Raw genomic sequence first — 13,748 nt, forward strand, 5'->3', positions numbered from 1 at the left:
TCAAGTCCGTGCAAGCGACAGAGAGACTAACAGAGTACACTTGGTGACGCCTTCTGGCTTCATGCTCTCATTAGCTGATTATCGGGGCACCGCCTATGCTCTCATCTCATTGGCTGATTATCGGGGCACCGCCTACGCTCTTATCTCATTGGCTGACTTATCCAGCGCGTCCATGTTTGTATGTGAGCTCCCTTCCTCATCTTAATCGCCCTTAAACTAGTTTGCACGCATTGAAATCTCTTCTTAATTTCATTACTTTTATTTGTGTTAAAATTACCGTAGTCATGGACCCTAAACCAAGTGTAAGTGAGAGGAAAAAAAGGGAAAAGTTGTCGATCGAAACAAAGCAGGAAATGATTCAGAAGCATGATGGTGGTATGAAATTAAGTGATGTTGCTAGACTATACGGCCGTTCCCCATCGGCCATTATACCTTATTTACCTTATTTTATATTGGAATGTTACTCTACTATGTTTATGCTGTTTTCTTATATTTTCCCACCATATTTGGTGGACTATGAATATTTTGAAGGTCCAAAGGTGTGAGTTTGGGAAGATCTTGGAACGGATTAGGCTATTTACATGTATTCTATGCTTCGTATAACATAAAATCCCTATAACATAAAGGTTCTTGGAACGGATTATTTACCTTGTAGGGGCGTCTACTGTATATAGTTTCCAAGGGTTTGCACTCCCATGCAATACCCAACCAAGGAAGACAGCACCTTCAAGTGGACCTAGGCACAGAACAAGCGCCCTAGTGTGAATACGCCCTGAGACCCCTTGAGCCTGACAAACGGAGGATGATCCAAACAATGCGCTGAAATGACTTTATTACACAGTGTTGGCCTTAGGTGTCATGTTGCTGGAGTCGGCGACACCATAAAAACCTTCAGTGTGGTTCAACACTGTGTCTGTGTGTGTTTGCTCTGGCAGAGGCTCCCTTGTGACTGGTTATATTGGACATGCTCAAACAAAGCCAAACACACAACAGGAGCCGCAAGTAATTAGGGCCTGCCATAGTGCATAACAGCTCTGCGTACACTCTTAGTTTCCCTCCTTGCCATCATCCAGTTTTCTTCCACAGACGTTTGCCACCATTTGCGTGGTCAGTCAGTAATGGCAATCCTGTGTGGTATCAATGCTGTAATCCTGTTTGTGTGCACGTCATCGTTTGAATTACATGTACGCCTTTGGCAAGCAGAACATCAACTTGCAAAAGCCTCCTAATGAGAAATGCTAGCATGCGATTTAAGCCCCTAAATAAATCCATACTAGCAAAGGCTTATCAGAGAGATGGGTGGGCCCTGTGTTGTCATTCCATACAGTCATGGGGACACATTTGTACGAGGCCACATTTTTATTATAAGCCAACTTACTCAGTAATTTGCTGTATTTGTTTAGTTGGTTTATGTGGCTTTAAAGACCAAAAGCAGGCATTTTTTTGGTAGATGTCTTGCTCCTGCAGGGATGATTATGACATCCTTTCATGGCAGAGACAGAAGAACCATTACAAATGATGACATCCAGTTCCAATCAGATCCCCCCTGAGGCCAAGTGCAGAGGGGTGATATGTCAATACATGCTGCTTGGCCTGTGTGGTGAAGGTCTGTTTCAAATCAGTCAAAAAAAAAATCTATATACACCCCACAAGGTCAAGCTCTTTCCACGGCGCCTCTTTAAATACAGTACATATACTATTTTTACCTCTCAATGTATTTAGAAAGTCTTTATCTGAATGTCTGAATGTCACCCAGCACCTTGTGATAGCAAGTGTGCTGACATTCTGCAAGAGGTGAAGGACACGACTGAGACTCTACTGAGGCCGTCGCTCTACTTGAGGACAGCGTGTTTGGGTAGTTTGTGTGCATGTGTGTGTAGGCCTGCACCACTTGTATAATAATAAAGTTAATGATTGCCATCTGGCCAACAAACAGATTCCTAAATTCTTGTTTTTCTCATGTCACTAAGTTACCACGCCATGATGCTTGTTTAACCAGACCATTATGTTAAATTTAAGACCCATTTGGAATTAATGAAATGTAGAATGATGTTTTTAAATGTGCTGCACATAGTTATGAACAACTGTTTTGCATCACATATGTGAACTTCAATGTCAGGGGTCTGCATACCTCTGTATGTTTGTCTTATGTGTGTAAAACTTTTGTAGTGCCCAGTGTAGTGCTCTTGTTACACACACACACATGTTCTTTATGGGGTAGCTAATGGAGCTATGCTCTTTCTGCCTCTGTGATGTGGTTTACTGTTGTTTGATGTGCTGAGGAATCCTGCATAGGAGAGCACTCCGAGCCGATCTTATCACATAAAAGCCCTTGCAATGGAAGAAGACACTCTCTTTTTTAACTTAATAGAAATCAATGCGCCTGTGATATTGCGTATTTGCGTGAGTGAGTGTATTAGTGTGTACCACCATTCTTCTAATTCAATCAAGTGTGTATCCCAAGGCCAAATACAGTCGTCCCTCACCACATTACGGTTCAAATTTCGCAGCTTCCCTTCAATCACTTGTTCAAAAATATATTAATAAATATATTCATTACAGGTGTAACGGCACACAAATGTATTGAACCGTTTTGGTTCTGCATGTACGATTTGGTCCACTTACAAACCGTTTTGGTTATATTTTATGCAATTTTTCTCATTAAATTTATTACTAAAGTGATTTAAGCGCTTCACGCGGAACTAAAGTCCTGTGGTCAAGTTTCCGCACGGATGCCTCTTAGTGTCGGACACTACTGACTGAGGGGGAGGAACGCTAGTTGCTCGCAGGCGTGACAAATGGCATCATGGCAAATGCAAGCGAGAAGCCTGAGCTGCGAAGACCCTCCAATCTCACTACAGTCTCCTGTTTGGGAACACTTTGGCTTCCCTGTTAAAATTACAGATGGACAAAGGCAAGTGGATAAATCCAAAGTTGTGTGTCGACATTGTTTCACGGTTATCGAGTATGATGCAGGAAAAAACGTCTAATATGTTAGCGCACTTAACGCAGCATCATCCGGCAGTGAATATTACATCTACAACAAAGAAAACCAGCTTAGTGAAAACACCAATAACTTCAGCAGATAAACAACCTCTAGCAAGCAACTGTGACCAGGCCAAAGCAGTAATACATGGTATTGGACTTTTTACAGTCACAAGATTATGTCCATATTCAGTTGTTGGGAGTGCTGGCTTTAAGTACAGTCGTAGAAAAAATGTTAGACCACCCTGGTTTCTTCAGTTTATTGTTCATTTTAATGCCTGATGCAACAAAGGTACCTTTGTTTGGACAAATGTAACCATGACAACAAAAATAGCTCATAAGAGTTAATAGAGTCATAAATTTTTTGGCTGTACAATGCTATAGTTATTAATGTAAGAACTTAAGTAATTTTGGTTATTATCAAGAAAACCATGGAAGTTGCTAGATATCAGCTGTTATATTAAACTCTTATGAGATATATTTGTTATCATCATTATATTTGTCCAAACAAATGTACCTTTAGTTGTACCAGTCATTACAATGGATCAATAAACTGAACAAACAAGGGTGGTCTAATCATTTTTTCCATGAGTGTATATGATTAAAGTTCTTGAACCTCACTACGAAATACCATCATTTCCTCACTTTAGCCAGAAAGTTATCCCAGTACTGTATGAAAAAGCTAAAAGTGATGTCATCAACGAGCTATCATATGTGACAGATGGTTGGACTTCACGTGCAACAGACAGCTATTTAACTGTAACTGTCCATTGCATTTAGCCACAATGTTTAAACAACTACTAAAATACAAGAGTTTTATTATTATATTTCTATTAAAAAAAAAAAAACTCAGTCTAATTTATTTGAAATATCACCCAAATAGGTGGCTTTTATTTATCTTTTAAAAAGTTATGTTTGCATTTTTTTTAAATAAAAGGATGTTACGTCATTTTTTTCTACCTTTTTTGTACCGAAAATTAAGCTCACCAAAGTCAGCTGGGATAGGCTCCCCAGCATACCCTCCATGAGGAGAAGTGGCATAGAAAATGGATGGATCTGCCTGATTGAATGCATCTATTAATGTCCAATCAGGTTTAAGAACAAACAACGAATATGTGGATTATATTTCAATGGCCTAAATCCTGAGTCCGATGTCAGCACTATATTTCTTTGACTAATTCTTGTCACACTGGTGTCATTTTATTTAAAAAAATAAAAAATTCTAAATGCATTCATTGTATTCATTGTAATCAAATTTTATAGATAGTAACATTGTTAAATTGCATTTTGTTTGGGAGACACTAAAACAGTGTTTACAATTCAGAAGGACTCGAAAATTTCATACCCTTGACTCGGCCTGTCTTTGCTTGACTTGAGACTGTTTCCCCACAACATATAGCTTTAATTGGTCGAAAGTTATGAATGATCTATTTCCTTTAAATAATTATCCATAGTCACAGAAGGCTTTCCAGATAAATCCAAATTGACACAATTCAAACTTCACACATGTTCTGCAGAATCATGTACTATTTAATTGTTACTGTGCAGTTTGGTTAACTACACTGTGAATATGTGTTTTTTGGAGCAACATTCAACTGTGGATTCTCTCTCTAAAAAATGCTAACAGAATATATCCATCCATTCATTTTCTATGCCACTTGTCCTCACTAGCACTACAGGAGTATGCTGGAGCATATCCCAGCTGACTTTGGGCAAGAGGCGGGGTACACCCTGGACTGGTCGCCAGCCAACTGCAGGGCACATATAGACAAACAACCATTCACAATCACATTCATACCTATGGGCAATCTAGAGTCGCCAATTAACCTAACGTTCATGTTTTTGGAATGTGGGAGGAAACCAAAGTACCTGGAGAAAACCCACGCACGGGGAGAACATGCAAACTCCACACAGAGATGCCCAAACGGAGATTCAAACCCAGATCTTCCCATACTCCTGACTGTCTGGCCAACATGCTAACCATTAGGCCACCATTCAGCCCGATAGAATATACAGTATATTTTTTGAAATCCTACATTTTCAGTTAAAAGACATTCTCATACATGGGCAAAATATTGTACTTGAATTACTCAAGAAATAAGCACACACATGTAACCTCATATGAAGACCTTCAGGGATGTTGACATTCTATACACACACTATTTTTTGTGTTTAATCTACGGCCTGAATGCAATGCCGTTGTTTCCACTCAGACTCCATTTAACTATTTTTGTCTCTGCAGGATTTCTGTCTTGTTTAAGTGGTAAGCAGTCTTGTTTCTTCCCACTCTGCGCGCCCACATGAAGGCTGCATCTGTCTGATTACTGATGCAATCTTTACAGATGCCTAACTAAACACATGAAACTGTTGTTACCATGTTGCATAGCTGGATCTGTTTGCTTCAAACAGACTCTGGATTTTTTTGTCCTTGTTCCTTTTCTTTTCTGCTTTATCCTTTGACACCACCACTAATATCATAAAAAGTAACACAAACATTTTATTACAAAGTTTGGAAAATGAACACTGATGCTTATGAGTCATAAAATCTGTCCGCAATAATAAATCAAATTTGTTTTTGTGGTTATGTGATTTTAAATCCTGTTGCCTGGACGAACTTTAATCATTTTCATGAGAACACTCATGTTTCCAATGTGTCTTAATTTTACAGAAAGCACTTTCACACTGCCTATTAAAGTACGGTATCAATCGTTTTCCTGGGTCGCTGTTCTGTACAGCACTGATGGTGAGTGGGTGGAAGTTGACCTGCAAATTTGTCAGCTTTGGAAATAATATTAGATGTGTAACAGAAGCACCTCTTCAGCTTTGTGTTAAAAGCAAATGATGTCACTGTCTAACAGGCAGGGCTGAAAACGAAACATTACTTTTCAGTTGATTAATCTGTATTTTGTTGTTCAATTAATCGAGTAATCATTTTGGCCCTAGACGGACCAAATCAATATGAACCAAACACAAATAGTTAATGGTTTGGTGCGCAAAGTATCAGAAAAGAGGCAAAAATGTTGATCACTGTTTTCCAAAGTCAAAGCTGATGTGTGTGAATATCTTGTTTTGCCTAAAACACAATGATAACAGGTCTGCTTTCATGGATGATATGGGTGTCACGAGACACCCAACTCACGAGACGAGATGATGCAGAAGATTAGGTCCGAGAACGGTGCGGGACAAGATTTTAACATTAATTTTAAGAAAAGTACAATGAAAAAATATGACTGGACAAACAAACTTTTTTATTCAACACAAAACAATGTAGGTGCATGCCAAAAACATGCATGTTAGGTTAATTGGTGACTCTAAAATGTCCATAGGTATGAATGTGAGTGTGAATGGTTGTTTGTCTATATGTGCCCTGCGATTGGCTGGTGAGGTGTACTCCACCTCTCGCCTGCAGTTAGCTAGGATAGGCTCCAGCACCCTAATGAGGACAAGTGGCATAAATAATGAATGAATGAATGAGTTTTTTTCTGAAAGAGAAATCTCGTCACATTTTAATCTTCATCTCATGGCACGAGATCTTGTGGCACCCGCAATAGATGACTCAGAAAATTAAATGCAGACAGACAGATGCAGAGTGAACCCTCTTGTCCTCCAGCCTGTGTGGTAAAAAGAGCAGAGGAAAACAAACACGCATGTATGGACATGTCAATTTATCGAGACTGGCAAAATGACCAACTTTGTTTTTTTTAATCGTTCGATCAATCGATTAATCGATTTAGCAATTAGCGTGACAAACCAAAGTGCGCATTAAAAGTGAAAGACAGGAAATGTTTCTTGTATTTATTTGATAATTACATACTAGCGGTAAACAAAGTTGAAGTATCCGCTGCGCAGCCGAGCGGGAGCGGAATACCGCCTTCGTACCGGCGTGTAATGCAATGCAGGTCTGAAAAAATGTGTGCCGCAGGGGCCATCTGTGGAACGTGGCTCATTGTACAAATAAAATAAACAAAAACCCAGCAAACGTGGAAAAATTGAGCAAAACGGCATAATGTAACTACAAAAAGCTAAAATGTTGATATTAATAACTAATAACAACACAAAGATAGGTTGTTAACTATATGTATAATGTTTTTTATAATAAATATCAAAGGACAGCTAAACAGCCCTGACATAAATACTCAAAGACAAGTAAATAAGACAGAAAACAGTGAGCTGGCTTTGTTCAAATAATGCTGACACCCCTACTGAAACGTTTGACATACAGTAAAGACTGCCAGTGAGAAAATATGACAAATGCCTATTCCGCAACTTTACAGAGTGAAAGACATATTAAAGGAAATATTGCATTATTATGATAGATTATTATTTCTTAGTATTATTATTATTATTATAACAGTGGTTCAGTTGGTCTAAAAAATCTTGACAAAAATATAGTTTAGCATCAGTTTGTGGGACAATAAATGTTTCAAAATGCACCAGAATTGTTTTGTGACTCGGTTCAATAAAAAAGTTTGTTTGTCCAGCCATATTTTTTTATTGTACTTTTCTTAAAATGAATATTAAAATCGCATCTCGTCCTCGTGGACCCAACCTCAACCTCTTGTCTCGTGAGTTTTGTGTCTCGTGACACCCCTACTGTTTATTATAGACTATTGTCAAATTCACTGAAAGTGTCTGTTTATCTTTTCACTAAAACAACTTTTTGATATTTTATGGACACGTACATAGTTTGATGCAACTTTTAACAAGCGTAATCTTACCAACGACCTCGGAGGACTGGCATGCACACACAGAAAAACCAAATCATGTAGGCACGTGTTTTTATGTGCACATAAACACATTCATTGCATATCAGCAAGGATATGCACATTCATACAAACATACTCGGGCTGTTTCCTGCCACTGCTGAGAAGTGCATAATGATAATTACAGATTGGATCTGCATCTCTGAATTAACCAGACCAGACGCAAGTTCACAATCCAGAAGCGCCAGCGGCTGCTGTGGTTTATACAGGATGGTGTGCAGCGGTGGGTGTTGGTCCGCTCTACCGTTTTTCTTGATTAGAACCTCCCGGGGAGGTGCTGTATCCCTGACGACAACATCAAATGGCAAACCTTTCTTGCCACTTATTCACACAGCAACAGTGTTTTGAAACCAGGTTTGAGAGTAAACTATTTTGACAGCATTTGTGTTGCTATGTTAACAATACAACAACATCAATGGCAGAATTTTGTCAAGATCAAACAATCCAATTATAAATCACATACAAATTGTACACCACATGCATACCTACAAACATGATCCATATCACCTCAAGGCTTTTTAATAGATCAGATCCCATCTGAGCGTATGTCTTCAAACGGCAATGACAACATCTTTTTAGACATCGTATTATTAAACCAATAACCAATCCATTTGTAAGCACTCACCAGTAGAAAATCAACATCAAATGGCAGAACCCAATGAAGTTTGGATATTGCTGCAACTCCATGCGCTTTTCCACAGTGACATATCACCCTGCAATCAGATTACTACTTGTAGGGCACTGACATTGCTTTCAACACAACTGGGCAGCATAAGTGATGTTGAGTGTTGAGTGTAACACCTCTGTCCTGGCATTACAGCATTGCTATAACACAGGCGTCCTCCACCGCTGTTATGGCTCTCATAATAACTCATGGAGTTCCGTGTCTTTTCCGTGTTGATGGTATTTATTCAGGGTAACAACCCAGAATAATTAGGCAGTGTACTCAAGTGTCCTTTACAGATGGCTCCATGAAGCAATTACCACATTAAGGTAGTATTAATGCTTATACAGTCACTGACATGATTTATCAATTTTGCTTAAATATGTTCCATATTGTTTGTAATTTTATTCTACGCTGTTCATTTTTTGAAAGCGAATGGTAAATTTGTAAAAATTACATTGATAGTACATGGCGGCAACCATTACTAACAGTAACTTCTTGAAAAGGAGCGTTTCCGGAAGTGACGCCGGCAAAGGCGCAGCTCTCAGCTCTCAACTGACGCCGAGTAAACAAACGCTTCTAGAGGTAACTCGTCAAATTCGTTCAGTATATTTTTCATCAAAATAGTAGTCGTGAGACTACCATGGACGAAGCAAGTACAGAGAACAGACAAATAGACCACCGCCTTGCGTTTTGTTCGCTGCAATGTTCATTTCATTGAAGACTGCTATGACGGAATACTTATACAAGAAGCATATGGCTTGAAAGTACGATATAAACGCATTTTGGATGCTAGGATGCTATTCCTGATGCTATCGAGGATGACATCAAAGTTGCCACTAAACAGATTAAGTCTTATTTACATATTGTATTCTAAACACTATGCCACCATAGTGACAAGCATTCAAAGTATTATACGTGTTTCGAGGGAAAGGCTTCTTGAGACGTCATCTGTACTTCTGTGAAGAGGGTGTCGGACGTTTCGCTCCTCATCCGAAGAGCTTCGTCAGCGAACTAACAAGTGCTGGTAGCCTAGGCCTTAAATACAGTAATAGTGGGCGGAATTGGTGTGCCAACACCCTCCTCCTATTGGTTCCTTACACTAAGCCTGGGCGGAGTAGTGGTATAATCCTATCCTGCCATTAGCACCTCCGATAAAAGGGAAGTGTCGCTCCCTGAGTTGGGTATGAACGACTCTGATACTGGCTCGTTAGCATCTAATTTTCTGGCTCGGCCCTGGCTTCACCTCATTTGCAAGACTAAGAGCTGTGGGTTTTGGTCTCAGTAACCTGCTGAACACAGGGTCCAAATTAAACCTTAAACCACCATTCCGATTCAATGATGGGTTCTGTTGTTTGACAAAAATAGCTTCCTTTACTCCTCTTTCAAATCATCTGTTTTCTTTGGCCAAAATCTTTACCTCGCTGTCCTCAAAAGAGTGATTGGTTACTTTAAGGCGTAGATGTACTGCTGATTGAGGACCACTAGAATTGTCCCTGCGATGTTGATAAAGCAGGCACACCAATTCCGCCCACTCTTACTGTATTTAAGGCCTAGGCTACCAGCACTTATTAGTTCGCTGACGAAGCTCTTCGGATGAGGAGCAAAACGTCCGACACCTTCTTCACAGAAGTACAGATGACGTCTCAAGAAGCCTTTCCCTCGATGGACCACTCCTGTACGACTGAGAGCCTACACAGACGTATTATACGTGTTCTAAAACTTACTTTCACAGCCATATGATGATGGTGGGGGGCGAGGCGGCGATGGCGACAAAATACAAAATTTAAAAGGCTCTAAAAACCCCTTTACGCTCATTAAGAAGCCAATTTAAAACAACTCCGCATCAGACATGCTAGTTTCATTGTCGGTGGTTTGAATACAGCTTAATTCTCTGTTCTGCAAGTTCTTTATTTCATCTCCAGATGTTTCTTCCTCCTCAAAAACTATTGACACATCGCTCCAATTTTTGCTATAATCACTGTAAACATCTTCTGTCTCGTCCATCCTCTCGTGTTTGTTTACTCTGCTTAAGCTGAGAGCTGCACCTCCGCCGCAGCACTTCCGGAAACGCCCTTTCAAGGACAGCTGTTAGTGGCCCCCACCACGTACTATAAATGTCATTATTACGAATTTACTGTTTGCTTCCAAAAAACGAATAACATTGAACATAATTACAAACAGCATTGAACTTATTTAAGCAAAGTTGATAAATGACGTCAGTGACCCTTTTAGCTGAAGAGAATAATTTGATGTAAAAAATGTCAAATATGCAACAACAAAAAAAAACACAGACAGGTGGAGTCAATTCTGTACACACACAGAGGACCCAGATAAAGACCGACATATGTAGTTAGACTAACCACAAAGACTAAAACAAGAGTTAAAGCCCAGGTGTTTGTGTATGTTTGTATGAGTGTGTGTGCGTAAACCGCAGAAGTGAAGAGGTGTTTACAGTGTGAATATGTGCCAGTAATCTCCACTGACTCACTAAGCATGGGTATAGCAACATTTTATTTGCCCATTATGGTAAAGCATGAGGGCATTTCACTAAGCCACCATTTTAAATAGCTGTTTTACAACTCGGCGCATTCTGCAACATGACACACACATCTGTGTCAAAAGTGTCTCACTGGCATCACTGATGTTAACTATCTAACCATGCATTCATCTACAAGCCTAGATGATATTTAAAATGGCTCCAGTGATATGACTGAGACGATCAATCTACCTCATTTGAGAGCTCCTCCTCCTCCTATGACAAACTCACTCCCACCCCCCACTTCCTCCACTTCATTCCTTCAGTGACCCTGAGGGCTGGACTGCAGGAGGCCATCACTGGTCACCTCTGGGTGCTGTGTCCTGGGCTGGCTCTTTATGGCTGCAGGGCCTGCCTAATCAATTGTGTACTCATGCACACACACAAACACACAAGGCTTCCAGTCAATTAGCCCTGAGATTTATATAACCACGCAAACTTGGGGGTGTTAGTCTCCCTAAGGCCAATCAGATTAAGCCTTGTCGAGACTACTACACCAGCCAAATGACACTAATTAGCTTTTTGTGTAAGGGTGTGTGTTTGTGTGTGTGTGTATTTGTGCATTTGCGACACAGACTAATTAGCAGGCCTAGTGCACCTATACTTCCCTACTTCCTCAGAACCGTTTCCTGTGATAGTAATCATTAGGTATGTGTGATAAATTCCAGACCTTCTTCCACCCGTCCAGAGATAGAGCAGGAGAGCGACAGAGTACAAAAACAAGACAAAAGCATTTAACACCAGGAGGACTAGGTCAGTGTTACAAGAGCAATGAAGTAAAAAACACAGTCACAAAATTAACTTAATTCTCTTTGCCCAAAGTGTTCGTTGATAACTGCACATGCAATAGCGTACTATTGCCTTGTTTAATATGATATCTCTACTTTGCTCAATTTAGACTTAATAGCATTATATTTGGTTGAGATATAACATTCATAAGTGTATTCTAAGTAACAAGATAAAAGCGTTTGCACATCAAAGACACACAGGATTAATAAAGTATATTAAGTGTAATAAAGTATATAATCGATGTACAGTATCTGTCTATAGCCTTTATATCCATGAAAGTCTTTTAAAACTCATTTTCATGGGAAACTACAATTAGTGCCGCAGAGGTGAACATTTTCACCCATTTAATCAAATCCATGTGGAGAATTTTTCCATTTTTACAAAATCCTTGGAGTATCAGGATCCACTTTGCAACTGTGTATTCCTTTTTGCCATCTTGGTTTGCATTAAAAGACGTTGATCCGAATGCTGTATATTTTCACGTCTCAGCATACGTAATTATAGCCCAGGCAAATATCATTTAAAAAAATATGCACTATTATTTTAATATGTACAATTTAACACAAAAAAAAGTCCACCGCAATTCATTCCGAAGACTTAAGCTGGCGTATAGACATTCTTATTTCAGTTAACGTTTTTCCCATCTTAAGTTCTGCTTTCTCTTTTCCATGGATCTCAAAAATTCCTGTGGTGATCTGGCCCCCCACTGACAAACATAAACTGAGGAGGTAGTGGAGAAGGGTGGTACTGAGCCCTGACATAATAACACACCGACCAAGCTGACAGCCGACACACATGTCGAAGGTAAACACGGGTGTCAGAGGGCACGAGAGCACAGACAGACATGATGAATGGCCCCGAGTTCCCACGAGGCAACACGCACACAAACCTGCTCAGAAAGAGGAAGGTGATGTGTGGTCAGCTCCACCTCATCTTTGCAACACAGAGAATCCCTTTCAGCCACCTTCAATGTCTCATCATTGCCTTAACATAACAATCGCACTTGAACACCGTACTTGTATCCCTATAGGTGTGTGAATCAGCATGTGTGTGTCCGTCTGCTCACACAAAGATCTGACTGTGCATGTGTTTGTCTGTGTACTGTACTTACGCTATTTGCAGGTAGATGTAATTTTACTATCACAGTAGGTGAGTAAAAAGCTGTGTACCCATTGTTGAGCAGCAGGTAAACGTGTGTGCATTGTGTGCGAGTAAATATTTCTACTTTTTACAGTATTGCATTGCTGCCACGAGAGAGGAGATTGTCCAGGCCCTTCAGACAGATTAGTGAGCAGGGACATGACCTTGTCTCTACAGCTACTCTGACTGTTTTGTCAGCATAACCAAGGCGATGACTCTATTGAGAAATTTGAAAGTCACAATGTTGCTATTGCTTTAATCTTCATTATGCCATGGGTTACTCTTAACTTGGCAACCAAAGGTCAGACGAGAAAACAAGTTGGGCAGAGGAAAGCATGAACGTACACATGACATTGAAACTGAGGTTAAGAGTAAGCTTTTTTTTTCTGCAAAAATTGAAAATGCATTATGTATACCTTGTATACTATGTGTACCTTGTTGGCTTTAAAAAGATCTATCAAAGGTCAAGAATGCACACATCAGAGAAAAGTGCACCTACGCATTTTAACAAATTCCAGTGCAAGATGTGTTGATAGTTTGATCTTTGCTGAAAAAGGCAGATACTTTATTAGAAACATCTCCCAGTATTATGTCATACCTGGCCAAAAACTGGTCACACACGCTACTACTTAGTTGGACGGCCTTTAGCTTTGATTATGGCACAAGTTCACTACGGCATCGTTTCCACAAGCTTCTGCAATGTCCTTCAGCAATATTTCCTCAAATGTCCTTTACTTATGTCCAGATATGCATACATTTTTCACCAAGATCTTGTACTGATGACAGGAGTTTTGGACCACTGCACAACGTTTCCCCAACTGTCCTTCTACTTTTTAATAATGCGCTGGAAAGTTCTTAAAGGTCATCC

The 13,748-nt window shown here is 39.8% G+C and overlaps 1 protein-coding gene across 8 annotated transcripts in view; it reads right to left on the reverse strand.

Annotated features, from left to right (window-relative positions):
* The window catches only part of LOC129177254 (ERC protein 2-like), a 204,532-nt gene that overhangs the window by 77,686 nt on the left and 113,098 nt on the right, over nucleotides 1-13,748 (reverse strand). Inside the window, exon 14 of one of the 8 annotated variants that reach the window (XM_054768206.1) lies at nucleotides 4,843-6,596. The exons of the other annotated variants lie outside the window; for them this stretch is intronic. Coding sequence (XP_054624181.1) covers nucleotides 6,542-6,596 — 55 coding nt within the window. The 3' untranslated portion in view covers nucleotides 4,843-6,541. Of the gene's footprint in view, nucleotides 1-4,842; nucleotides 6,597-13,748 lie in introns of those variants that run through there. 8 annotated transcript variants of the gene reach the window in all.

Source organism: Dunckerocampus dactyliophorus, chromosome 1 (genome assembly GCF_027744805.1).
Source record: "Dunckerocampus dactyliophorus isolate RoL2022-P2 chromosome 1, RoL_Ddac_1.1, whole genome shotgun sequence".
In the NCBI taxonomy this organism is placed as follows: Eukaryota; Metazoa; Chordata; class Actinopteri; order Syngnathiformes; family Syngnathidae; genus Dunckerocampus; species Dunckerocampus dactyliophorus.